Raw genomic sequence first — 26,905 nt, 5'->3', positions numbered from 1 at the left:
TGGGGTCTCTATGGGGCTCTATGGGGTCTCTATGGGGCTCTATGGGGCCCGTAGAGCGGTGGGACGAGCGGCGGCGGCGTGGCGTCCTGCGCGGCGCCATCTTGGATCTGAGGGGGGGGGCAGCGGCTTCCGGTGGGAGCACTTCCGGTGGGGAGCACTTCCGGTGCGGCGCCGTTGCCGTGGAGACGGGGCGAGGCCACGCCCCCTCAGCATCACCATTACCACCCATAGAGACCCATAGATACCCCATAAACCCCCATAGACACCCCATAGATACCCCATAGATACCCCATAGATACCCCATAGATACCCATACGGCCTCCCAGTGCCCCATTGATACCTGCTGATCCCTATAGAACCCCCACAGGGAGCCCTATATGGCTACAGATCCCTTTAGAACCCCTATAGGGACGACTATATGGCTGCAGTTCCCTACAGAACCCCTATAGGGTGCCCTATATGGCTACAGATCTCTTTAGAACCCCTATAGGGTGCCCTATATGGCTGCTGATCCCTATAGAACCCTTATAGGGACCCCTATATGGTTGCTGATCCCTATAGAACCCCCATAGGGAGCCCTATATGGCTGCTGATCCCCATAGAACCCCTATAGGCTGCCCTATATGGCTGCTGATCCCCATAGAACCCCCATAGGGACCCCTATATGGCTGCTGATCCCTATAGAACCCCTATAGGGAGCCCTATATGGCTGCAAACCCCTATAGAACCTGTGTACAGACCCCTGTATGGCTGCAGATATCCCTATAGAACCCCTATAGGGACCCCATACTCCCATAGAACCCCTATAGGGAGCCCTATATGGCTGCAAACCCCTATAGAACCTGTGTACAGACCCCTGTATGGCTTCCGATCCCTATAGAACCCCCATAGGGACCCCATACTCCCATAGAACCCCTATAGGGAGACCCATATGGCCGCAGACCCCTATAGCCACCCCATAGAGACCCCCCACAGACACCATAGGGCTGAGATCCCCTATACCCCCCATAGGAGCCCATAGGTTCAGGGGCCCATAGGGCACCTTTATTGCAGCACAAAGGGGGGGACCCCCCAACATCACAGAGCTGGGGGGGGGTCCCCACCAGTGTCCGGGGGGGGGCTCGGGGGGGGCCCCCCCAATCCCAGCAGCTCCTGCAGCGCCGGGGGCAGGTCCTGGGGGGATAAAGGGGGGGTCAATGGGGGGCAATGGGGTGGGGTCAATGGGGGGTAAATGGGGTTCAATGGGGTGGGGTCAATGGGGGGTGAATGGGGTTCAATGGGGGTCAATGGGGGTGAATGGGGTTCAATGGGGGTCAATGGGGGTGAATGGGGGTGAATGGGGTTCAATGGGATCAATGGGGATCAATAGGATTCAATGGGGGGTCAATCAGCTGGGGTCAATGGGGTTCAATGGGTTTCAATGGGGGTCAATGGGGTTCAATGAGGGTAAATGGGGTTCAATGAGGGGAGTAAGTGGGGGGTTGATGGGGTTCAATGGGGGGCCAATGGGGTTCATTGGGGGGGTCAATGGAGGTCAATGGGGTTCAATGGGGATCAATAGGATTCAATGGGGGGTCACTCGGGTGGGGTCAATGGGGTTCAATGGGTTTCAATGGGGGTCAATGCGGATGAATGGGGGTAAATGGGGTTCAATGAGGGGAGTCAGTGGGGGGTTGATGGGGTTCAATGGGGGGTGAATGGGGTTAAATGGGGGTCAATGGGGAGGTCAATAGGGTTCAATGGGGTTCAATGGGGGGGTGAATGGGGTTCAATGGGGCTCAATGGGGTGGTAAATGGGCTGGGTTCAATGGGTTTCAATGGGGGGTCAAAGGGGTTCAATGGGTTTCAATGGGGTTCAATGGGGAGGTCAATGGGGTTCAATGGGGAGGTCAATAGGGTTCAATGGGGTTCAATGGGGTCAATGGGGAGGTCAATAGGGTTCAATGGGGTTCAATGGGGTCAATGGGGAGGTCAATAGGGTTCAATGGGTTCCAATGGGGTTCAATGGGGTTCAATGGGGAAGTCAATGGGTTTCAATGGGGGTCAATGGGGTGTCCCTGTTTTGGGGTGCTCACAGGTGCTGCCTTCAGCTGCAGCAGGAACCCCTCAGCCCTGCTCAGCACCAGATCCGGATCCAACCATGGGCCCTGTGGGGGGGGACAGGGATGGTGCCACATGGGGGGGTCCCCAGCCCCATATCCCAACATCCCCAGCCCCATATCCCACTGTCCCCATCCCCATATCCCACTGCCCCCATCCCCATATCCCAATGTCCCCATCCCCATATCCCAATGTCCCCATCCCCATATCCCACTGTCCCCATCCCCATACCCCAATGTCCCCATATCCCAATGCCCCCATCCCCATATCCCAATGTCCCCATATCCCACTGTCCCCATCCCCATATCCCAATGTCCCCATCCCCATATCCCAATGTCCCCATCCCCATATCCCAATGTCCCCATCCCCATATCCCATTGTCCCCATCCCCATACCCCAATGTCCCCATATCCCAATGCCCCCATCCCCATATCCCAATGTCCCCATATCCCACTGCCCCCATCCCCATATCCCAATGTCCCCATCTCCATATCCCAATGTGCCCATCCCCATATCCCAATATCCCCATCCCCATATCCCACTGCCCCCATCCCCATATCCCCATCCCCATATCCCACTGCCCCCATCCCCATATCCCAATGTCTCCATCCCCATATCCCATTGCCCCCATCCCCATACCCCAATGTCCTCATCCCCATATCCCAATATCCCCATCCCCATATCCCAATATCCCCATCCCCATATCCCAATGCCCCCATCTCCATATCCCCATCCCCATATCCCATTGCCCCCATTCCCATTCCCATCCTCACCTCCTCCCTGCCATGCTCCTCATCCATGTCCCCATCCCTGTTGTTGGGGGGCTGTGGGGGGAGGTCCCCGTCCCCTTCCTCCCCCTCCCCCTCCTCTTCCTCCTCCTCCTCCTCCTCTTCGGCCTCGCTCAGCACCAGGAGGGAGCTCAGCACCAGCAGCAGGAAGTTGGGACATGGCAGCCCCGTCCACAGCACCTGGAGCAGGGGCAGGGATGGGAGACCCCATAGAGCTGACCCCATAGACCTCACCCCATAGACCCCATAGACATCACCCCATAGACCCCATAGACCTCACCCCATAGAGCTCACCCCATAGACCCCATAGACCTCACCCCATAGACCCCATAGACCTCACCCCATGGACCTCACCCCATGGACCTCACCCCATGGACCTCACCCCATAGACCCCATAGACCTCACCCCATAGACCTCACCCCATAGACCCCATAGACCTCACCCCATGGACCTCACCCCATGGACCTTACATCCCATACACTCCATATATCCCATACCCCATACACCTCATGCAACCCATATATCCCATATCCCACCCTCCATACCCTATACCCCGCATCCTCATATCCCCATACCCCAATGCCATATACCTTGTATTTCATACCTCATATTCCATACCCCACATCCCACAGCCTCATGCTCCAAATCCCAATGCCATGTATCCCATATCCCATATCCCATCTTCCAATACCACATATCCCATATTTCATAGCCCTTATGCCATATATCCCATACCCCATTCTCCATACCTAATATCCCATACCCTATAACTCAATATCCTGCATCCCAATGTTATACATCCCATATCCCATACCCCCATATCGCATCTATACCATATCCCACATCCCTTACCCCATATCCCATCTATCCCACATCCCATACCCCCTGTCCCACATCCCACCTAATCCATATCCCATATCTCATCTATCCCATACCCAATCTATTCCACATCCCATCTATCCCACATCCCATATCCCATCTATCCCACAGTCCAAATCCCACATCCCATATCCCATCTATCCCATATCCCATCTATCCCATATCCCATCTATTCCACATCCCATATCCCATCTATCCCATATCCCATATCCCATCTATCCCACATCCCATATCCCATCTATTCTACATCCCATACCCCATACATCCCATACACCCCATATATCTCATACCCCATACATCTCATACCTCATACATCCCATACACCCCATATATCCCATACCCCATACATCCCATACCCCATACATCCCATATCCCATACACCTCATATATCCCATACCCCATACATCCCATACCCCATACATCCCATATCCCATACACCCCATATATCTCATACCCCATATATCCCATACCCCATATATCCCATCCATCCCACACCCCCAGTACCTCCCACAGCCTCATGGTCCCCTCAAGCCCCATCAGGGGCTGGAACCGGAGCTGGAGCCACCGGGAGCAGCATCTCCTGGTCCCCCTGACCTCTGCCGTCACCATGGCAACGGGGATGGAGACAGCACCTTAGGGGGGTCCCATTGTTGGGGTACCCCCCCCCCATTTGGGGGTCCCATTGTTGGGGTTCCCCCCCCCCATCTGGGGGTCCCATTGTTGGGGTACCCCCCCCCCATTTGGGGGTCCCATTGTTGGGGGTGCCCCCCCCATTTGGTGGCCCCATTGTTGGGGTCCCCCCCCCCATTTGGTGGTCCCATTGTTGGGGTGCCCCCCCCCCACTTGGTGGTCCCATTGTTGGGGTGCCCCCCCCCATTTGGTGGCCCCATTGTGGGGGTCCCCCCCCCATTTGGGGGTCCCATTGTTGGGGTTCCCCCCCCATTTGGGGGTCCCATTGTTGGGGTGCCCCCCCCCATTTGGGGATCCCATTGTTGGGGTGTCTCCCCCCCCATTTGGGGGTCCCATTGTTAGGGCTGCCCCCCCCATTTGGTGGTCCCATTGTTGGGGTGCCCCCCCCATGTTCTCACCCAGCCGTGGCTCCAGTACCCCCAGTAACTGTCCCACTTCTCCCAGTTGCTGCTTCAGCCTCTCCTGGCTTGGCCCAAAGCTGCTCCCCTGGGGGGGGGACCCCAAAAAGGGGGGGGGGGGTTAAAACCAGGCCCCTCCCCCCCCCCCAAGCCCCCTTGAAGGCACTTTTGGGGTCCCATTTCCCCCTCCCTATTTGGGCCCCCCCCACTTTTGCCCCCCCCCCACCTTTAGGGTCACCCCTATTTGGGGTCATCCCCCCCATATTTAGGGCCCCCCCTTTTCCCTTTGCCCCCCCCTTTTACAGTCCCCCCCTTTAGGGTCCCCCCCATATTTTGCCCCTCCCCCCTTGGGAACTTCCTCTTTGCCCCCCCCCTTTTGGGACCCCCTCTTTTAGTGTCCCCCCCTTTCCCCCCCCCCCCCAATTTGGGGTCCCCCCCTTATTTTGCTCCCCCACCCATTGGGACCCCCCCTCTTTCCCCCCCCCCATTTGGGGTCCCCCCCTCACCACCAGCTCCATGATGCTGCTGAACCCCCAAAAGGCCTCGGCCTCATCGGGGATCACACTCAGGAGGGGGGGCAGGAGCTCGCTCATGCCATGCACGTACCCTGGGGGGGGGGGGGGGGGTCAGAAGGGACCCCCCTTCAACCCCCCCATCGCCCCTTTAAGGCCTCCCCCATAGCCTCTTTAAGAGGTCCCCCTCCCATGGCCCCTTTAAGAGGCCCCCCCATGGTCCCTTTAAGAGCCCCCCCACATGGCCCCTTTAAGGCCCCCCCCCCCATGGCCCCTTTAAGAGCCCCCCCCCCATAGCCCCTTTAAGGCCCCCGCCATGGCCCCTTTAAGAACCCCTCCCATGGCCCCTTTAAGAGCCCCCCCCCATGGCCCCTTTAAGAGATCCCCCCATGACCCCTTTAAGAGACCCCCCCCCATAGGCCCCTTTAAGAGCTCCCCCATTGCCCCTTTAAGAGGCCCCCCCATGGCCCCTTTCAGAAATGGCCCCTTTAAGAGGCCCCTCCCATGGCCCCTTTAAGGGCCTTATGACCCCTTTAAGACGCCCCCCCATGGCCCCTTTAAGAGGCCCCCCCCCCCCCCCCATAGCCCCTTTAAGGCCCCCCCCATACCCAGGTCGAAGTGGTACATGCAGTAGGTCATGAGCACGTCGTGCATCAGCGCCCTCTGCTGGCTGGAGGAGTCCCCATGGCACCGAGCGAGGTCCTTCTCTATGGGGGGGGATGCACATGTGGGGCAATGGAGGGGGTGGGGGGCAGGTTAGGGGGTGATAAGAGGGGTTATGGGGCAGGTTTGGGGGTGATAGAGGGGATATGGGGAAGGTTTGGGGGTGATAGAGGGGTTATGGGGCAGGATTGGGGGTGATAGAAAGGTTATGGGGCAGGTTGGGGGTGATAAGAGGGGTTATGGGGCACGTTTGGGGGTGATAAAGGGGTTATGGGGCAGGTTGGGGGTGATAAGAAGGGTTATGGGGCAGGTTTGGGGGTGATAGAGGGGTTATGGGGCAGGTTTGGGGGTGATAGAGGGGTTATGGGGCAGGTTTGGGGGTGATAGAGGGGTTATGGGGCAGGTTTGGGGGTGAGAGAGGGGTTATGGGGCAGGTTTGGGGGTGAGAGAGGGGTTATGGGGCAGGTTTGGGGGTGATAAGAGGGGTTATGGGGCAGATTGGGGGTGATAAGAGGGGTTATGGGGCAGGTTTGGGGGTGATAAGAGGGGTTATGGGGCAGGTTTGGGGGTGATAGAGGGGTTATGGGGCAGGTTTGGGGGTGATAGAGGGGTTATGGGGCAGGTTTGGGGGTGATAGAGGGGTTATGGGGCAGGTTTGGGGGTGATAGAGGGGTTATGGGGCAGGTTTGGGGGTGATAGAGGGGTTATGGGGCAGGTTTGGGGGTGATAGAGGGGTTATGGGGTAGATTGGGGGTGATAAGAGGGGTTATGGGGCAGGTTTGGGGGTGATAAGAGGGGTTATGGGGCAGGTTTGGGGGTGATAGAGGGGTTATGGGGCAGGTTTGGGGGTGATAGAGGGGTTATGGGGCAGGTTAGGGGGTGATAAGAGGGGTTATGGGGCAGGTTTGGGGGTGATAGAGGGGTTATGGGGCAGGTTTGGGGGTGATAAGAGGGTTTATGGGGCAGGTTTGGGGGTGATAAGAGGGGTTATGGGGCAGGTTTGGGGGTGATAGAGGGGTTATGGGGCAGGTTTGGGGGTGATAGAGGGGTTATGGGGCAGGTTTGGGGGTGATAGAGGGGTTATGGGGCAGGTTTGGGGGTGATAGAGGGGTTATGGGGCAGGTTTGGGGGTGATAAGAGGGGTTATGGGGCAGGTTTGGGGGTGATAGAGGGGTTATGGGGCAGGTTTGGGGGTGATAGAGGGGTTATGGGGCAGGTTTGGGGGTGATAGAGGGGTTATGGGGCAGGTTTGGGGGTGATAAGGGGGGTTATGGGGCAGGTTGGGGGGTGTTAAGAGGGGTTATGGGGCAGGTTTGGGGGTGATAGAGGGGTTTTGGGGCAGGTTTGGGGGTGATAGAGGGGTTATGGGGCAGGTTTGGGGGTGATAGAGGGGTTATGGGGCAGGTTTGGGGGTGATAAGAGGGGTTATGGGGCAGGTTTGGGGGTGATAGAGGGGTTATGGGGCAGGTTAGGGGGTGATCTCTATGGGTCCCTATGGGTCCCTATGGGTCTCTATGGGTCCCTATGGGTCTCTATGGGTCCCTATGGGTCTCTATGGGGCTCACCCAGTCGGTGCCGGTAGCGCCGCAGGAGCCGGTTCCGCTGCAGCTGCCCTGGGCTCTGCGAGCGCCACTGGAGCTTCATGCGGAAATAGGAGGCCCTGGGGCCCCCCCGTTACAATGGGGAGCCCCCAAAGACCCCCATAGCCCCCTATAGACCCCATAGCCACCTATAGCCCCCTATAGCCCTCTATAGCCACCATAGCCCCCCATAGACCCCTATAAACCCCTATAGCCCCCCATACAGCCCTACAGCCCCCTATAGTTCCCATAGACCCCTATAGACCCCATAGCCCCCTATATACCCCCATGGATCACTATAGCCCCCATAGCCCCCCATAGACCCCTATACCCCCCATAGGCCCCTATACCCCCCATAGCCTCCTATATACCCCCATAGACCCCCATAGATCACTATAGCCCCCATAGCCCCCCATAGACCCCTATAGCCCCCTATAGCCCCCGTACCCCCTATATCCCCCCATAGACCCCTATAGCCCCCCATAGACCCCTATAGCCCCCCTATAGTCCCCTATATCCCCCCATAGACCCCCTATAGCCCCCATAGCCCCCCTCACCTCCGCTCAGAGGGGTCCTCGCTGCCCCCCCCCAGCAGCAGCCTCCAGCCCTGGGGCCGAACCTCGGGGCTGAGCCCCTGCAAAGGGGGGGGGGGATGAGAAGGGGGCGTGGCCACCGCAAACCACGCCCCTATATAGATAACCACGCCCCCTACGTAACCACGCCCCATTGTGGCCCCGCCCACCTCTGGTTCCCAGCCAATAGCGTCACCCCCTGCCTAGCCCCGCCCCTACATAGATGACCACGCCCCCACCCAGTGGCTCCGCCCATCTCTGGCTCCCAGCCAATGGCATCACCCCCTGCGTAGCCCCGCCCCTATAGAGATGACCACGCCCCCAACACCACCCCCCCTCCCTGTGGCCCCGCCCACCTCTGGTTCCCAGCCAATTGCATCACCCCCTGCCTAGCCCCGCCCCTATAGAGATGACCACGCCCCTCCCTGTGGCCCCGCCCACCTCTTGCTCCCAGCCAATGGCGTCACCCCCTGCCTAGCCCCGCCCCTCACCCCCCGGAAGATGCGCGCGCGCAGCCCCTCCGGGTCCAGGCTCCGCCCCTCGGGGTCGTGGCTCCGCCCCCACTCCTCTTGCGTCACCGGCGGCCCCCGCGCGGGGGAGGGGCGGGGCCCCAGCCTCACCTGGGGGGGGGGGGGAGCCAATCAGATCACGCCCCCTCCCCTCAAGCCCCGCCCCCTCCCTTAAGCTCCGCCCCCTCCCCTTAAGCTCCGCCCACTCACACAGGCGATGACCTCAAAGGGCGGCTCAGGCTCCGCCCCCTCCTCGCAGGGGGAGGGGCCTCGGGGGCTCCCCCCCCCCAGCAGGCGGCTCAGCCCCCCCACGGTGGCTGCATAGGGACCCTGCAACAGGCGCTGGGGGGGGGGAATGGGGGGGTCAGGAGCTGGGACCCCAATAGGGCCCCCCCCATTGATCCCCCCCATTGATCCTCCCCATTGATCCTCCCCATTGATCCCCTTCCATTGATCCCCCCATTGAACCCCCCATTGATCCCCTCCCCATTGAACCCCCCCATTGATCCCCTCCCATTGAGCCCCCCCATTGATTGCCCCCCCATTGATCCCCTTCCCATTGAACCCCCCCATTGATCACCCCCCATTGATCCCCCCATTGAACCCCCCACACTGAACCCCCCCATTGATCCTACCTCATTGAACCCCCCATTGACGCCTCCCCATTGAACCCCCCCATTGATCCCCTCCCCATTGATCCCCCCCATTGATCCCCCTCCATTGATCCCCCCATTGAACCCCCCCATTGATCTCCTCCCCATTGATCTCCCCCATTGAACCCCCCCCATTGATCCCCCCCATTGATCCCCCTCCATTGATCCACCCCATTAAACCACCCCCATTGATGACCCCTATTGGACCCCCCCCATTGATCGCCCCCTTTGATCCCCCCTCATTGAACCCTCCCATTGATCCCCCCATTGAACCCACCCATTGATCCCACCCCATTAATCCCCCCCATTGATCTCCCCCCATTGACCCCCCAATTGATCCCCCCCATTGACCCCCCATTGACCCCCCCATTGAACCCCCCATTGATCCCCCCTTCCTCCTTCCCCCCCATACTCACAGTAACAAGGCTGGGGGAGGGGCCTGGCCCCGCCTCTTCGGGGGGGGTCACCAGGAACAAGCGGGGGTCATGGGGGTGCCTGGGGGGGGGGGGGGGGGGTCAATGGGGGGGGGGTGGTTTTGGGGTCCCCCCCCCTCCCCCCCCCATCCCCCACTCACGGCCTCAAATGGGGTCCCAGCATCTGCAGCAGCTTCCGGGCCCCCCCCCGTGGGAAGTGCAAGGGGGGGGGGCAGGGGCAGGGCCCCCCCTTGGGCAGCAGCACCAGGAACGGGGGGCGCAGGCCGGGGGGGCCCCAGCGCAGCCCCCACAGCTCCCCCAGCGCCAGGCGGAAGCCGCACACCCAACCTGGGGGGGGGGGGGGGGGTTAAACCAGTATGGACCAGTTCAAACCAGTGCCCCCCCCACACACCATCCCAGTTCATCCCAGTGCCCCCCAGCTTACCGGGGGCTTGGGGACGGGGCCGGGGGGGGCTCAGGACGGCCCAGTCAGGTTCATAGCCAGGGTCTGGTGGCTCCGCCCCTTCCTGGGGGGGGCAATGGGATCACAATGGGGTCAGTGACGTCACAATGGGAACGATGACGTCACAATGGGACCGATGACATCATAATGGGGGTCAAGGATGTCGTAATGGGGTCAATTACAGCACAATAGAATCAATAACGTCACAATGGTGCCAATGAGATCACAACAGGGACAATGATGTCACAATGGGGTCAGTGAGGTAACAATGGGATCAGTGACGTCACAATGGGGTCAGCAAGGCCATAATGGGGGTTCTGAAGTCATAATAGGATCAATGACGTCATAATGGGATCAATGACGTCACAATGGGGTCAATGAGCTCACAATGGAGTCAATGACATCATAATGAGACTCAATGAGATCACAATAGGGTCAATGACATCACAATAAGGTCTACGACATCATAAGGAAAGCATCTATGTCATCATAATAGGGTCAATGATGTCACAATGGAGTCAATGACATCATAATGGGGGGATCAATGGCATCACAATGGGGTCAATGACGTCACAATGGGGTCAATAGGGTCACCATGGGGTCAATGAGGTCAGCATGGGGTCAATGGGGGGGGTCTCACCGTGTCCTCGGGGGCCTCCCCCGGCGCCTCAAGTGGTTCCCAGTGCAGCACAAGCCCATCGGCCTGCGCCAACCAGTACACACCAGTATGAACCAGTACACACCAGTATGAACCAGTACACACCAGTATGAACCAGTACACACCAGTATGAACCAGTACAGACCCACACTGGCCCCAGCCACCTCCAATGGCTCCATTCACCGCTCCCAGGCTATTCCAGAGGCACCCACTCCTTCCCAGTCTATCCCATTTCCCCCCCATTGCCTCCCAGTCTATCCCAGTACCTCCCATTGCCCTCCCATTCCATCCCATTTCCCTCCCATTGCCTCCCAGTCTACCCCAGTGCCCCCCATTCCCTCCCAGTCTATACCATTCCCCCCCATTGCCCTTCCATTGCCTCCCAGTCTATCCCAGTGCCCCCCATTGCCCTCCCATTCCATCCCATTTCCCCCCCATTCCCTCCCAGTCCATCCCATTTCCCCCCCATTCCCTCCCAGTCTATCCCAGTGCCTCCCACTGCCCTCCCAGTGCCTCCCATTTCCCACCCAGTCTATCCCATTCCCCCCCCATTGCCTCCCAGTCTATACCATTCCCCCCCATAGCCCTTCCATTCCCCCCCAGTCTATCCCAGTGCTTCCCATTGCCTCCCAGTCTATCCCAGTTCCCCCCATTGACCCCCATTGACCCCCCATGGCCCCACCCCCTCGAGCACGCGCAGTCTCCCCCTCACGAGCCCGTCGCGGTGGGGGGGGGAGGGGCGGAGCCTGGGGTGGATGGAGACCCCCGTGACCTCCAGCAGCACCTATGGGGGCGGGGCGTCACGGTGACGTCATGCTGACGTCGCGATGACGTCACGTTTACGTCATGCAAGGGCGGGTGGCGCTCACCCGCTCGCACACGGACTCCATTCTCATAGAACGCTTCCGCTTCCTGCGGTGGTCACGCCCCTTCCGGCCACGCCCATCATCTGTTACAGCCAATAGGCGCTCAGCTTTGCCCTGTGGCCACGCCCATTCCTCCGTTATAGCCAATAGACGCTTAGTTTTTCCTTGTAGCCACGCCCCTTTCTCTATTACAGCCAATAGGCGCATAGCTTTCCCGTGTGGCCACGCCCCCTTTTGCCCTACAGCCAATAGGCTCCAATCCACGCCCCCTCCTCCTCCGACCACGCCTCCCTCCGAAGCCACACCCCCTCTTCCCTCACCCCCGCTCCCCATTGGCCCTCCCGCTGTAACCCCGCCCCCTCCCCAACCAATCCCCTCCCTCCTCCCCTCCCTCCACTTCCGCTCCCACCCCTTCCGCCGCCGCCATCTTGGCGGGGCGGCCCCGGGGCGCTCCGCAGCCGCCGTTACCGGTACCTCCGGTTCCCCCTCCCCCATTCCCCTCCCCCCCCCCTCCGTTCCCCTCCCCCCCTCCCCTCCCCCACCCCGATGTGGGCCGCGGCCATGGGGGAGGGGCACCGGGAGCGCTGGGCCGCACTGGTGGCGGCGGCCGAAGGTTACCGGTTAGCGACGGGGGCTGAGGTCGTTCTGCTCACGGCCTGGGCCGGGCGCGGCCCCGCTGCAGGCCGCGGGTACGCGCACCACGGGCACGGGCCTCTAGGCCAGGCCGCGCGCCGCTTCCTGCCCGACATTGCGGCTGCGCACAGGGCGCTGGCCACGCCCCCCGCGGCGCAGGCCACGCCCACTGCCCGGACCGAGGCCACGCCCCCTGCCCGGACCGAGGCCACGCCCCCCGCAGCGCAGGCCACGCCCCCTGCCTTGGCGGAGGCCACGCCCCTCTCCCAAGCCACGCCCCCTGCCCTGGCGGAGGCCACGCCCCCAGCCGTTGCCGTGGTGACGCCCCCGGGGAGCTCGCCCCGCCCACGTAGCCCCTCCCCCCTCCTCCTGCGCGGGTGGGGGGGGGGGAGGGGGGCGCTGAGTGATGCTACCGGTGAGTGGGGGAGGGGCGGAGGGGGGGAGGGGTTAATGGGAGTCAATGGGGAGGGGGGAGGGGCGAGTGGGGGTTAATGGTGGGGGAGGGGTCAATGGGTGGGGGAGGGGTTAATGGGGGTCAATGGGGAGGGGGGAGGGGCGAGTGGGGGTTAATGGTGGGGGAGGGGTCAATGGGAGTTAATGGGGGGGAGGGGAGAGTGGGGGAGGGGAGGAAGGGGGAACCTGGGGGCAAAGGGGGGAGGGGCGCGATGGAGTTGGTGGGGTGGGGGAGGGGTCAATGGGGTCATTGAGGGGGTGGGGGAGGGATTAATGGGAGTCAATGGGGGAGGGGGGAGGGGTGAGTTGGGGTTAATGGGTGGGGGAGGGGCTAAGGGTGGTCAATGGGGGGAGGGGTCAATGGGAGTCAATGGGAGGGGGAAAAGGGAAGAGTGGGGGAGGGGCTCGTTGGGGTGAATGGGTGGGGGAGGGGTCAATGGGGTCATGGGGGGGTGGGGGAGGGGCACATTGGGGTCAGTGGGGTGGGGGAGGGGTTAATGGGAGTCAATGGGGGGGAGGGGAGAGTGGGGGAGGGGCAAGTTGGTTTTAATGGATGGGGGAGGGGTCAATGGGGGTCATGGGGGGAGGAGTGGGATTAGGGTCATTAGGGCACATTGGGGTCAATGGGGTGGGGGAGGGGTGATAATGGGGGAGGGGTAAAAGGGGTCAATGGGGGTCATTGATGGGGGAGGGGTATTGGTGTCAATGGGGTGGGGGGAGGGGAGAAGTTGGGGTCAATGGGGGGTGGGGGAGGGGTAAATGGGGTCAATGGGGGGAGGGGCTGTTGGGGGGGTGGGGGATGGGCACCCACCTTGAATCTGCCCCTCCCCCCCCAGGGCTGTTCCTGATGGACGAGGACCCTGAGGAGGAACCGGAACCGGATTCAGACCCTGAGAGCCCTGATGGTGGGGGAGGGGCTGGGGGGGGAATGGGGGCAGAGGGGGGATGTGGGGCAGGGACATGTGGGGCAGAGAGGGGGATGTGGGTCAGTAACGTGGGGGGCAGAGGGAGGAATGTGGGGCAGAAACATGGGGGGAAGAGGGAGGGGATGTGGGGCAGGGATAGAGGGGGCAGAGTGGGAATGTGGGGCAGGAATATGTGGGGCAGAGAGGGGGATGTGGGTCAGCAACATGGGAGGCAGAGGGAGGGATGTGGGGCAGAAACATGGGGATAGAGGGGGGATGTGGGTCAGGGTCAATTGGACACGCACATGTGGGTCAGGGTCATGTGGGTCAGAGGGGGGATGTGGGTCAGGGTCACGTGGGTCAGGGTCATGTGGGTCAGGATCATGTGGGTCAGGTTCATGTGGTTCAGGTTCATGTGGGTCAGGGTCACGTGGGTCAGGGTCACGTGGGTCAGGATCATGTGGGTCAGTTTCACGTGGGTCAGTTTCACGTGGGTCAGGATCACGTGGGTCATGGTCATGTGGGTCATGGTCATGTGGGTCAGGAACATGTGGGTCAGGGTCACGTGGGTCAGGGTCACGTGGCTCAGGGTCACGTGGCTCAGGGTCACGTGGGTCAGGGTCACGTGGCTCCTAGGGCTCTGACGCTGTGTTCCTCCCGGCCAGCAGAGGGCAGCCCCACAGAGGAGCCGCTGACCCCTCCCCCCCCCCATGGGGCTCCTCTCTACGCTCGCTCCTTGCCCGTCTCGGTGCCCTCCTGGGCCCTGCGACCCCCCCCGGGGCCCCGCCCCCCACACACCGAGGGAGGTGCTCATAAGGTGGGATCTATGGGGCAGGATCTATGGGGCAGGGGGATCTATGGGGCAGGGGGATCTATGGGGCAGGGGGGGGATCTATGGGGCTGGGGGGGGATCTATGGGGCTGGGGGGGGATCTATGGGGCGGGGGGGGATCTATGGGGCAGGGGGGGGGGATCTATGGGGCAGGGGGGGGATCTATGGGGCTGGGGGGGGATCTATGGGGCGGGGGGGGATCTATGGGGCAGGGGGGGATCTATGGGGCTGGGGGGGGATCTATGGGGCAGGGGGGGGGGATCTATGGGGCAGGGGGGGGATCTATGGGGCAGGGGGGGGATCTATGGGGCAGGGGGGGATCTATGGGGCTGGGGGGGGATCTATGGGGCAGGGGGGGGCATAGGATGGGTCCTATGGGGGATCTATGGGGCAGGGGGGGGATCTATGGGGCAGGGGGGGGCATAGGATGGGTCCTATGGGGGATCTATGGGGCAGGGGGGGGATTTATGGGGCAGGGGGGGGGGATCTATGGGGCAGTGGGGGGGGATCTATGGGGCAGGGGGTGGGATCTATGGGGCAGGGGGGGGGATCTATGGGGCAGGAGGGGGGCATGGAATGGGTACTATGGGGGGGATCTATGGGGCAGGGGGGGGATCTATGGGGCAGGGGGGGGCATAGGATGGGTCCTATGGGGGGATCTATGGGGCTGGGAGGTGGGATCTATGGGGCAGGAGGGGGGCATAGGATGGGTCCTATGGGGGGGATCTATGGGGCAGGGGGGGGGCAGAGCATGGGTCCTATGGGGGGATCTATGGGGCAGGAGGGGGGATCTATGGGACAGGGGGGGGCATAGGATGGGTCCTATGGGGGATCTATGGGGCAGGGGGGGGATCTATGGGGCAGGGGGGGATCTATGGGGCAGGGGGGGGATCTATGGGGCAGGGGGGGATCTATGGGGCAGGGGGTGGGATCTATGGGGCTGGGGGGGATCTATGGGGCAGGGGGGGGATCTATGGGGCAGGGGGGGGCAGAGGATGGGTCCTATGGGGGGATCTATGGGGCTGAGAGGGGGGATCTATGGGGCGGGAGGGGGAATCTATGGGGCAGGAGGGGGATCTATGGGGCAGGGGGGGGGATCTATGGGGCGGGGGGGGATCTATGGGGCTGGGAGGTGGGATCTATGGGGCAGGGGGAGGCATAGGATGGGTACTATGGGGGGATCTATGGGGCAGGGGGGGGATCTATGGGGCAGGGGGGGGAATCTATGGGGCAGGGGGGGGCATAGGATGGGTCCTATGGGGGGGATCTATGGGGCAGGGGGGGGGATCTATGGGGCAGGGGGGGGGGATCTATGGGGCAGGGGGGGGATAGGATGGGTCCTATGGGGGGATCTATGGGGCTGGGAGGTGGGATCTATGGGGCAGGGGGGGGGCATAGGATGGATCCTATGGGGGATCTATGGGGCAGGGGGGGGGGATCTATGGGGCAGGAGGGGGGCATAGGATGGGTCCGATGGGGGGGATCTATGGGGCTGGGAGGGGGGATCTATGGGGCAGGAGGGGGGCATAGGATGGGTCCTATGGGGGGATCTATGGGGCAGGGGGGGGGGATCTATGGGGCAGGAGGGGGGCATAGGATGGATCCTATGGGGGGATCTATGGGGCTGGGAGGGGGGATCTATGGGGCAGGGGGGGGCATAGGATGGGTCCTATGGGGGGATCTATGGGGCTGGGAGGGGTTATGGGGCACTGCTATAGGGCTGATGGACCTATACGGGTGTATCTATGGGGATAGGGGGTTGTAACCCAGGTTCTATGGGGTGGGGGGGGCTGTTGTGGGGCTGGGAGGGGCTATGGGGCAGAGCTATAGGGCTGAGGGATCTATAGGGATGCATCTATGGGGATAGGAGGATTATAGGGAGTTATGCGACTGGGTTTGTTTCTATGGGGCAAACTATGGGGCTGGGGGGGTCCCTATGGGGCAGGGGGGACTTTATGGGGCTGCGAAGGCTTATGGGGCACTGCTATAGGGCTGAGGCACCCATAGGGGTGCATCTATGGGGCTATGGGGCAATCTATGGGGCTGGATATGGTTCTATGGGGCTGGATATGGTTCTATGGGTCAATCTATGGGGCTGGGAGTGGGTCCCTATGTGTCACCTCCATCCCTGCCCCCCCTATAGGCATCCCCGGACCTGGAGCGCATTGCGGCCTCCATGCGGGCGCTGGTGCTGCGGGGGGGGGGCGACGGCACCGAGATGTTCGGGGACCTGCCCCGCCCCCCACTGCTGGCTGGGGACCCCCAATGACCCCCATCTATGGGGCACCCACATCTATGGGGCACCCCCTGTCTATGGGGCACCCCCTATCTATGGGGCACCTTCTATGGGGCACCCCACATCTATGGGGCACCCCACATCTATGGGGCACCCCACATCTATGGGGCAACCCCTATCTATGGGGCACCCCCATCTATGGGGCACCCACATCTATGGGGCACCCCCCGTCTATGGGGCACTCCCCATCTATGGGGCACCTTCTATGGGGCACCCCACATCTATGGGGCACCCCACATCTATGGGGCACCCCCCGTCTATGGGGCACCCCCCATCTATGGGGCACCCCCTATCTATGGGGCACCCACATCTATGGGTCTGCCCCCAAAGTGGGGGGGAGGGAGCACCCTAGAGACCCCCCATAAGCGCTGCCCCCCCCCCATAGGGGTTGGGGGAGGGGCAAATGGGGCCCCACACTACAGCCCCTCCCCCCACAAGTGTCTTATTAAGGGGGGGATGGGAGGGTTTAACCCCCCCCCCCTTGCACAAATAGGGGGTCCCCATAGAGGGGAGCGGCCCCTTTAAGGGGGCGTGGCCGGAGCTGCCCGAGGCTCCGCCCCCTTGTTTTCTAGCAGAGCCGGGGTGGCCCCGCCCCCTTTATTTTTGTCCAAAGATGATTGGTCGGCGCCCACGAGGCCCCGCCCCCTGCAGCCAATAAAGACTCATTGTGTTTTATGGGCGGTGCGCTCTGATTGGTGGAGGCGGTGGGAGGGGAGGGGCTGCGTCTCTTAAAGCGGCTTAAAGGGGCAATGGCTCTAAGGGGGGGGCCACAATGGGGAGTGTGGGGCTGAGGTTTGGGGTCCCCTATAATAAATGGGGGGGCATGAAGGTGAACACACAAAGGGCTTTATTGGGGGGCAATTGGGGTGGCAATGGGGGGGACATGGGGGGCAATGGAGAGGACTTGGGGGGCAATGGAGAGGACTTGGGGGCCAATGGGGGCACTTGGGGGGCAATGGGGGCACTTGGGGGGCAATGGGAAGACTTGGGGGGCAATGGGGGGGTTTGGAGGGCACTTGGGGGGCAATGGGGAGTACTTGGGGGGCAATGGGGAGGACTTGGGGGGCAATGGGGATGACTTGGGGGGCAATGGAGGGACTTGGGGGGCAATGGGGAGGACGTGGGGGGCAATGGGGAGGACTTGGGGGGCAATGGGGTTGACTTGGGGGGCAATAGGGGGGACTTGGGGGGCAATGGGGATGACTTGGGGGGCAATGGGGGACACTTGGGGGGCAATGGGGATGATTTGGGGGGCAATGGGGATGACTTGAGGGGCAATGGGGATGACTTGGGGGGCAATGGGAGGACTTGGGGGGCAATGGGGAGGACTTGGGGGGCACTTGGGGGGCAATGGGGATGACTTGGGGGGCAATGGGAGGACTTGGGGGGCAATGGGAGGACTTGGGGGGCACTTGGGGGTCAATGGGGGGTTTTGGGGTCCCCCCTATGCCTGCATCACGGGTCGGGATTTCTGTGCTTCCAAACAGATCCCGGAGCCGGCGAATCCGGTTCCACCCTGGAATGGGGGGGGAAGGGAAATGGGGGTGAGGGGGGGCCCCAAAACCCACAGACCCCTCCTGTGGAGCCCCATTGACCCCCATTGAGCCGCATCGTATCTCATTGATCCCCATGGCTTCCCATTGAGCCCCATTGACCCCACTGACTCCCATTGATCTCCATTCAACCCCACTGAGCCCCATTGATCCCCATTGCATCCCATTGATTCCCATTTATCCCTTTGCCTCCCACTGACCCCCATTGACTCCCCTTGAACTCAACTGAGCCCCATTGAGCCCATTGACCCCCACTGCCACCCATTGATCCCCATTGCCTCTCCTTGATCCCCATTGCCTCCCATTGATCCCCATTGAACCCCATTGACCCCATTGCCTCCCATTGAGCCCCATTGACCCCCATTGGTCCCCATTGCATCCCATTGATTCCCATTTATCCCTTTGCCTCCCATTGAGCCCCACTGACCCCCATTGAAACCCACTGCACCCCATTGCTTCCCATTGACCCCATTGCCTCCCACTGAGCCCCCATTGCCTCCCATTGATCCCCATTGCCTCCCATTGATCTCCATTGACCCCATTGAGCCCCATTGACCCCCATTGCACCCCATTGCCTCCCATTGATCCCCATTGCCTCCCATTGATCCCCATTGATCCCCATTGCCTCCCATTGATCCCCATTGAGCCCCATTGACCCCATTGACTCCCATTGACCCCATTGCCTCCCATTGACCCCCATTAACCCCCATTGATCCCATTGCCTCCCATTGACCCCATTGCCTCCCATTGAGCCGCATTGCACCCCATTGAACCCCACTGACTCCCCTTGAACTCAACTGAGCCCCATTGACACCATTGACCCCACTGCTTCCCATTGAGCCCCATTGACCCCACTGACTCCCACTAACCCCCATTAACCCCCATTAACCCCCATTGACCCCACACACCCTCTGTAGGACGATGATGTCTCCTTCACTTAGGGCCTCTCCTGTCACCGGATCCTTCATCTCCTTCCGGATCAGCCTCTCCACACACTCCAGTGTCACCACTGACCCCCTGCCCCACACATGGGGGTCAGGGTCACCTGGGGGTCACTTAGGGGTCCTATGGGGTCAGTTTGGGGTCCTATGGGGTCAGTTTGGGGTCCTATAGGGGGGACTTGGGGGTCCTATGGGGTCAGTTTGGGGTCCTATAGGGGGAACTTGGGGGTCCTATGGGGTCAGTTTGGGGTCCTATGGGGTCAGTTTGGGGTCCTATAGGGGGAACTTGGGGGTCCTATGGGGTCACTTGGGGGTCCTATGGGGTCAGTTTGGGGTCCTATGGGGGTCACTTGGGGGTCCTATGGGGTCAGATTGGGGTCCTATGGGGGGAACTTGGGGGTCCTATGGGGTCAGTTTGGGGTCCTATGGGGGCCACTTGGGGGTCCTATGGGGTCAGTTAGGGGTCCTATAGGGGGGACTTGGGGGTCCTATGGGGGTCACTTAGGGGTCCTATGGGGTCAGTCTGGGGTCCTATGGGGTCACTTGGGGTCCTATAGGGGGAACTTGGGGGTCCTATGGGGTCAGTTTGGGGTCCTATGGGGGGAACTTGGGGGTCCTATGGGGTCAGTTTGGGGTCCTATGGGGGGGACTTGGGGGTCCTATGGGGGAACTTGGGGGTCCTATGGGGTCAGTTTGGGGTCCTATGGGGTCACTTGGGGGTCCTATGGGGTCACTTGGGGGTCCTATGGGGTCAGTTTGGGGTCCTATGGGGTCAGTTTGGGGTCCTATGGGTTCACTTGGGGGTCTTATGGGGTCACTTGGGGTCCTATGGGGGGAACTTGGGGGTCCTATGGGGTCAGTTTGGGGTCCTATGGGGTCAGTTTGGGGTCCTATAGGGGGAACTTGGGGGTCCTATGGGGTCACTTGGGGGTCCTATGGGGCCACTTGGGGGTCCTATGGGGTCAGTTTGGGGTCCTATGGGGTCAGTTTGGGGTCCTATAGGGGGAACTTGGGGGTCCTATGGGGTCACTTGGGGGTCCTATGGGGTCAGTTTGGGGTCCTATGGGGGGGACTTGGGGGTCCTATGGGGGGAACTTGGGGGGCCCAGGGGTCTGTTATGGGTCCCACAGGGGCACTTGGGGGTCCCAGGCATCACTTAGGGGTCACTTATGGGTCCCAGGGCTCAGTTATGGGTCTCTGTGGGTCTCTACACTACTTATGGGGTTCTATAGTGTTCTATGGTCTCTATGGGTTGCTGTAGTGTCTATGGGTCCCTTATGAGGTCACTATGGAGTCTCTATGGTTCCCTATGGTTCCCTATGGTCTCTATGGACTCTCTATGGTCTCTATGAGGTCCCTATGGAGTCTCTATGGTCTCCCTGGTTCCCTATGGGGTCTCTATGGGTTTCTATGGTTCCCTATGGGGTCTCTATGGTGTTCCTATGGGTTCCCTATTGTTCCCTATGGTTCCCTATCAGTCTCTATGTGTCTCTATGGTGTCCCTATGGTTCCCTATGAGTTCCCTATGGAGTCTCTCTGGTTCCCTATGGGGTCTCTATGTGTCTCTATGGGTTCCCTATGGGGTCTCTATAGGGTCTCTATGTGTCTCTATGGGTTCCCTATCAGTCTTTATGTGTCTCTATGGGGTCTCTATAGGGTCTCTATATGGTCTCTATAGGGTCTCTATAGGGTCTCTATAGGGTCTCTATAGGGTCTCTATGGGGTCTCTATGGGGTCTCTATAGGGTCTCTATAGGGTCTCTATGGGGTCTCTATATGGTCTCTATGGGGTCTCTATATGGTCTCTATGGGGTCTCTATAGGGTCTCTATGGCGTCTCTATGGGGTCTCTATAGGGTCTCTATGGGGTCTCTATGAGGTCTCTATGGGGTCTCTATAGGGTCTCTATGGGGTCTCTATAGGGTCTCTATGGGGTCTCTATAGGGTCTCTATATGGTCTCTATGGGGTCTCTATGGGGTCTCTATAGGGTCTCTATGGGGTCTCTATGTGTCTCTATATGGTCCCTATGGGTCTCTATATGGCTCCCTATAGGGTCTCTATAAGGTCTCTATGGGTCTCTAGAGGGTCTCTATGGGGTCTCTATATGGTCTCTATGGGGTCTCTATAGGGTCTCTATGGGGTCTCTATATGGTCCCTATAGGGTCTCTATGGGGTCTCTATAGGGTCTCTACATGGTCTCTATGGGGTCTCTATAGGGTCTCTATAGGGTCTCTATATGGTCTCTATGGGGTCTCTATGTGTCTCTATGATTCCCTATGGGGTCTCTATGGATCCCTATGGGGTCTCTATAGGGTCTCTATGTGTCTCTATGGTTCCCTATGGGGTCTCTATGGTGTCCCTATGGGTCTCTATATGGTCTATATGGTCTCTATAGGGTGTCTATAGGTCCCCATGACTCACGATGGCCGCAGCACGGCGCAGGGGCTGGCATTGCCCAGGGGGTCTCCGCTCACCGCACACCTGTACCGGGATCCCTGTGGCAGTGCCAGGAGCTGCTGGCGCCTCAGCCCTGGCTCCACCGGCACGAAGCGCACGGGGGTCAGGTCCCGCAGGCGCAGGCGGCGGCCGCTCATGGGGCAGCGAGCGCCTCCCTCCTGCCCCATAGAGAGGGGTTATGGGGGTGACCCATAGAGAGGGGTTATGGGGCTGCCCCATAGAGAGGGGTTATGGGGGTGACCCATAGAGAGGGGTTATGGGGGTGACCCATAGAGAGGGGTTATGGGGCTGCCCCATAGAGAGGGGTTATGGGGCTGCCCCATAGAGAGAGAGCGAGCGCCCCCTTCCTGCCCCATAGAGAGAGTTATGGGGCTGCCCCATAGAGAGGGGTTATGGGGCTGCCCCATAGAGAGAGTTATGGGGCTGCCCCATAGAGAGGGGTTATGGGGCTGCCCCATAGAGAGGGGTTATGGGGCTGCCCCATAGAGAGCGAGCGCCTCCTTCCTGCCCCATAGAGAGAGGTTATGGGGCTGCCCCATAGAAAGAAGGGTTATGGGGGTGACCCATAGAGAGAGAGAGAGCGCCCCCCTCCTGCCCCATAGAGAGAGATTATGGGGCTGACCCATAGGGAGGGGTTATGGGGGTGCCCTATAGAGAGGGGTTATGGGGCTGCCCCATAGAGAGGGGTTATGGGGGTGACCCATAGAGAGAGGTTATGGGGCTGCCCCATAGAGAGGGGTTATGGGGGTGACCCATAGAGAGGGGTTATGGGGGTGGCCCATAGAGAGGGGTTATGGGGGTGACCCATAGAGAGGGGTTATGGGGGTGACCCATAGAGAGGGGTTATGGGGGTGACCCATAGTGGGGGGTGATGGGGGTGCCCCATAGGGAGGGGTTATGGGGCTGCCCCATAGAGAGAGTTATGGGGGTGACCCATAGGGAGGGGTTATGGGGCTGCCCCATAGAGAGGGGTTATGGGGGTGTCCCATAGGGAGGGGTTATGGGGCTGCCCCATAGGGAGGGACGATGGGGCTGGCCCATAGAGAGAGGTTATGGGGCTGCCCCATAGAGAGGGGTTATGGGGCTGCCCCATAGAGGGGTTATGGGGCAGGGGCACCACGCTATGGGGCACTCACCGGCTTGCGCAGCCGCTCAGCTCCGGCCTCGGGGGTCAAGGATGGGATCCAGAAGCTTGGGAGGGTCCCGGAGGGGCCAGGATCTATGGGGGGAGGGGTAAGGGGGGTGTCAGAGCTGTGGGGCTGCCCCATAGCCCAGCCCCATAGCTCTGCTCCACAGCCCAGCCCCATAGCCCAGCCCCATAGCTCAGCCCCATAGCCCTGCCCCATAGCCTGCCCCATAGCCTGCCCCATAGCCCTGCCCCATAGCCTGCCCCATAGCCTGCCCCATAGCCCAGCCCCATAGCCTGCCCCACAGCCCAGCCCCATAGCCCTGCCCCATAGCTCTGCCTCATAGCCTGCCCCATAGCCCTGCCCCATAGCCCAGCCCCATAGCCTGCCCCATAGCCTGCCCCATAGCCCCCATACCATCAGTGCTCCCTCCGGCCGCCTGGGGGCTCTGTTTCTGCTTCTGCTGCTCCCGTTCTTGCTGCTGCTGCCGCCGATAGGCCTGGGGGGGGTGCCCCATAAGTGACCCCTGAGTGACCCTTGTGACCCATGAGTGACCCCCTGGGACCCATAAGTGCCCCATAAGTGACCAACTGGGACCCATAAGTGATCCCTGGGACCCATATGTGCCCCATAAGTGACAACATGGGACCCATAAGTGATCCCTGAGACCCATAAGTGACCCTTAAGTGCCCTCTGGGACCCAAATGTGCCCCATAAGTGACCAACTGGGACCCCTAAGTGACCCCTGTATGATGCTACTGGACCCCTAACTAACACCTTGGGACCCATAAGTGCCCTCTAAGTGACCCTTGGGACCTAAACGTGCCCCATAAGTGCCCCATGGCACCCATATGTGCCCCATAAGTGACAGCCTGGGACCCATAAGTGGTCCCTGGGACCCATAAGTGCCTCATAAGTGCCCCATAAGTACCCCCTGAGACCCATAAGTGCCCATTAAGTGCCCCATAAGTGCCCCCCAAGTGCCCCACAAGTGCCCCATAAATGCCCCCCGAGACCCATAAGTGCCCCCTGAGACCCATAAGTGCCCCACAAGTGCCCCCGAAACCCATAAGTGCCCATTAAGTGCCCCACAAGTGCCCCATAAGTGCCCCCCTGAGACCCACAAGTGCCCCACAAGTGCCCCATAAGTGCCCCATAGGTTCCCCATAGGCTCCCCATAGGCTCCCATAGGCTCCCCATAGGCTCCCCATAGGCTCCCCATAGGCTCCCATAGGCTCCCCATAGGCTCCCCATAGGCTCCCATAGGCTCCCCATAGGCTCCCCATAGGCTCCCATAGGCTCCCATAGGCTCCCATAGGCTCCCCATAGGCTCCCCATAGGCTCCCATAGGCTCCCCATAGGCTCCCATAGGCTCCCATAGGCTCCCATTACCTTCCTCTGCCTCGCCAGCTCCCCCTTGCGGTGCAGCAGGTACTGCACGATGGCCTCGCGCTCGTACAGGAACCCATCGGGGCTGGGGGGGGGGCACAGGGGGGGTCACTGGGGGAAGGGAGGGGGGGGGGGGTCATGGGGGTCACTGGGGGGGGGAGGGGGGGGGATGGGGGGGGAGGGGGGGGGATGGGGGGGTTGGGGTTTTGAGTCGTTTTTGGGGTGATTTTTGGGTGATTTTGGGTCATTTTGGGTGATTTTGGGTCATTTTGGGTGATTTTGGGTTTTTTGGGGTTGTTTTGGGGTGTTTCAGGGTGATTTTGGGTTGATTTCCGGTGATTTTGGGGTGTTTCAAGTGATTTCAGGTGATTTTGGGATGATTTTGAGGGTTTTGGGGGTGATTTTGGGGGTGATTTTGGGTTGATTTCAGGTGATTTTGGGTTGATTTTGGGATAGTTCTGGGGTGTTTAGGGTGATTTTGGGGTGTTTTGAGGTGTTTTGGGGTGATTTCAGGTGATTTTGGTGTGTTTCGGGTGTTTTTGGGGTGTTTCGGGATGATTTTGGGTGTTTTTGGGGTGTTTCAAGTAATTTTGGGGAGTTTTGGGTCATTTTGGGGTGTTTCAGGGTGATTTTGGGGTGTTTTGGGGTGATTTTGGGTTGATTTCAGGTGATTTTGGGGTGTTTGGGGTATTTTGGGTTGATTTTGGGTTGATTTTGGGTGATTTTGGGGTGTTTCAGGGTGATTTTGGGGTGATTTTAGGGCGTTTCAGGTGATTTTGGGTTGGTTTTGGGGTGTTTCAGGTGATTTCGTGTGATTTCGGGGTGATTTCAGGTGATTTTGGGCTATTTCAGGTGATTTTGGGGTGTTTTGGGTTGATTTTGGGGTGTTTTGGGGTATTTTGGGTTGATTTCAGGTGATTTTGGGGTGTTTCAGGGTGATTTCAGGGTGATTTTGGGGTGTTTTGGGGTGTTTTGGTGCCTCACGTGACCACAGGGTCCCGGCAGGGCTGCAGGGACAGGCAGCAACAGTCGAAGTCCTTGACAGCATCACGGCCAATGCGCAGCCGCTGGGTGCCGTAACCGGAGGCGGCTGCGGGGGGGGCAGCACCATCAGACCCCATGCACCCCATATGTACCCACATGTACCCCTATGTACCCCATAGGTACCCCCATAGACCTCCTATGTACCCACATGTACCCCCTATGTACCCACATGTACCCCCTATGTACCCCCATAGACCTCCTATGTACACACATGTACCTCCTATGCACCCCTAGGTACCCCATATGTACCCCATACATCCCCTATACACCCCCATACACCCCCTATGCACCCCCATGTACCCACTATGCACCCCCATACACCCCATATGTACCCCATATGTACCCACATGAACCCCATACACCCCATATGTACCCCATACACCCCCTATGCACCCCCATGTAGCCCCATACACCCCATATGTACCCACATGTACCCCCTATGTACCCCATATGTACCCCTGTGTACCCCATACACCACCTATGTACCCCATACACCCCCTATGTACCCCCATGTACCCCATACACCCCCCTACGTACCTCCATAGACCTCCTATGTACCCTTATGTACCCCTATATACCTTCTATGTACCCCCCTATATCCTCCATATATACACTATATGTGCCCTATAAACCCTATATTCTCCCTGTATACCTGCCGTACCTTCTATATACCGCTATATATCCCCTATATACCCTCTATATACCTGCTACATCCCTCATATATGCTCTATTGTGCTTATATACCCCACTATACCCTCTATATCCCCTATACCTCTTACATACCCCCTGTACACCCTATATATCCCCCTACACCCCCTATATACCCCCTATACATGCCCATATATCCCCCCTTAACACCCCCTATATCCTCTATGCACCCCCTATACATTCCTCTATATACACTCTATGTACAACCTGTATACCCCATATATACTCTCCTATATCCTCTATATACCACCTATATCCCCCTATACCACTATATACCCCCCTGTATACCCCCCTATACCCTCTATATACCTCCCTATATACCCCTCTACATACCCACTATACCCCCCTATATCCTCTATATACCCCCTCATACTCTCTATATCCCCCCATATACCCCCCTATACCCATTTACCCCTATATACCCCCTATTTACCCCCCTATATACCCCCTATATATACCCCCTATATCCCCTATACCCCCCATCTCACCCGTGTCCTTCCTCTTCTCATGGTAGGTGTACACGGCTCCGGCCGTGCAGTTCTTGCCGTGCCTGGTCATGGCGGCCTCGGGGGGGCGCTGCCGAGCGGACCCGAACGGACCCGAGCGGACCCGAACGGTTCCGAACGGACACGAACGGACCCGAACGGACCCGAACGGACCCGAACGGACCCGAACGGACCCGAACGGACCCGAACGCACCCGAATGGACCCGAGCGGCTCCGAACGGACCCGAACGGACCCGAACGGACCCGAATGGACCCGAACGCACCCGAATGGACCCGAACGGACCCGAACGGACCCGAACGGACCCGAACGGACCCGAAT

General features: G+C 60.0%; 3 protein-coding genes across 4 annotated transcripts; 1 reads left to right on the top strand and 2 right to left on the bottom strand.

Annotated features, from left to right (window-relative positions):
- Positions 1-29: 29 nt before the first annotated feature.
- On the bottom strand, positions 30-12,532 carry LOC117437749 (TBC1 domain family member 17-like). The gene is made up of 17 exons (XM_034072361.1): positions 12,363-12,532; positions 11,748-11,827; positions 11,561-11,662; positions 10,861-10,923; positions 10,203-10,284; positions 9,919-10,105; positions 9,761-9,839; positions 8,902-9,033; positions 8,674-8,802; positions 8,168-8,244; positions 7,596-7,690; positions 5,976-6,074; positions 5,362-5,462; positions 4,856-4,943; positions 4,272-4,363; positions 2,874-3,068; positions 30-107 (listed from the first exon to the last, which is right to left on the bottom strand). The coding sequence occupies exons 2-17, from the start codon at positions 11,772-11,774 to the stop codon at positions 30-32; spliced, it is 1,626 nt and encodes a 541-aa protein (XP_033928252.1). The 5' UTR covers positions 11,775-11,827; positions 12,363-12,532.
- On the top strand, positions 12,306-16,945 carry LOC117437748 (proline-rich AKT1 substrate 1). The gene is made up of 4 exons (XM_034072359.1): positions 12,306-12,792; positions 13,667-13,735; positions 14,404-14,552; positions 16,710-16,945. The coding sequence occupies exons 1-4, from the start codon at positions 12,306-12,308 to the stop codon at positions 16,833-16,835; spliced, it is 831 nt and encodes a 276-aa protein (XP_033928250.1). The 3' UTR covers positions 16,836-16,945.
- A 1,325-nt stretch (positions 16,946-18,270) lies between these two features.
- On the bottom strand, positions 18,271-26,698 carry NOSIP (nitric oxide synthase interacting protein). Of its 2 annotated transcripts, none has more exons than XM_034072392.1 (8): positions 26,569-26,698; positions 25,313-25,418; positions 24,332-24,413; positions 23,357-23,438; positions 22,949-23,031; positions 21,777-21,970; positions 19,324-19,432; positions 18,271-18,378 (listed from the first exon to the last, which is right to left on the bottom strand). In XM_034072392.1, the coding sequence occupies exons 1-8, from the start codon at positions 26,636-26,638 to the stop codon at positions 18,307-18,309; spliced, it is 798 nt and encodes a 265-aa protein (XP_033928283.1). In that variant the 5' UTR covers positions 26,639-26,698; the 3' UTR covers positions 18,271-18,306. The 2 variants fall into 2 exon arrangements, with proteins under 2 accessions (XP_033928283.1, XP_033928284.1); XM_034072393.1 differs by having other exon boundaries at positions 21,837-21,970.
- Between the last annotated feature and the right edge of the window lie 207 nt (positions 26,699-26,905).

Source organism: Melopsittacus undulatus, chromosome 27, assembly GCF_012275295.1.
Source record: "Melopsittacus undulatus isolate bMelUnd1 chromosome 27, bMelUnd1.mat.Z, whole genome shotgun sequence".
Taxonomy (NCBI): Eukaryota; Metazoa; Chordata; class Aves; order Psittaciformes; family Psittaculidae; genus Melopsittacus; species Melopsittacus undulatus.
Note: the sequence above shows the minus strand (reverse complement) of the source record. Positions and strands in the feature narration are given on the sequence as shown.

What these genes read in the sequence shown, in the direction of transcription:
- LOC117437749 (XM_034072361.1), bottom strand. Translation starts at nt 11,774, where the DNA reads ATGAGAATGGAGTCCGTGTGCGAGCGG. An exon ending in GAGGACCCCTCTGAGCGGAG is followed by an intron (nt 7,691 to 8,167) that starts GTGAGGGGGGCT and finishes GGGGGGCCCCAG; the next exon opens with GGCCTCCTATTTCCGCATGA. An exon ending in GCAGCATCATGGAGCTGGTG is followed by an intron (nt 4,944 to 5,361) that starts GTGAGGGGGGGA and finishes TCCCCCCCCCAG; the next exon opens with GGGAGCAGCTTTGGGCCAAG.
- LOC117437748 (XM_034072359.1), top strand. Translation starts at nt 12,306, where the DNA reads ATGGGGGAGGGGCACCGGGAGCGCTGGGCCGCACTGGTGGCGGCGGCC. An exon ending in AGACCCTGAGAGCCCTGATG is followed by an intron (nt 13,736 to 14,403) that starts GTGGGGGAGGGG and finishes CCCGGCCAGCAG; the next exon opens with AGGGCAGCCCCACAGAGGAG. An exon ending in CCGAGGGAGGTGCTCATAAG is followed by an intron (nt 14,553 to 16,709) that starts GTGGGATCTATG and finishes CCCCCCCTATAG; the next exon opens with GCATCCCCGGACCTGGAGCG.
- NOSIP (XM_034072392.1), bottom strand. Translation starts at nt 26,638, where the DNA reads ATGACCAGGCACGGCAAGAACTGCACGGCCGGAGCCGTGTACACCTAC. An exon ending in AGCTGGCGAGGCAGAGGAAG is followed by an intron (nt 23,439 to 24,331) that starts GTAATGGGAGCC and finishes CACCCCCCCCAG; the next exon opens with GCCTATCGGCGGCAGCAGCA. An exon ending in ACATCATCGTCCTACAGAGG is followed by an intron (nt 18,379 to 19,323) that starts GTGTGTGGGGTC and finishes CCCCCATTCCAG; the next exon opens with GGTGGAACCGGATTCGCCGG.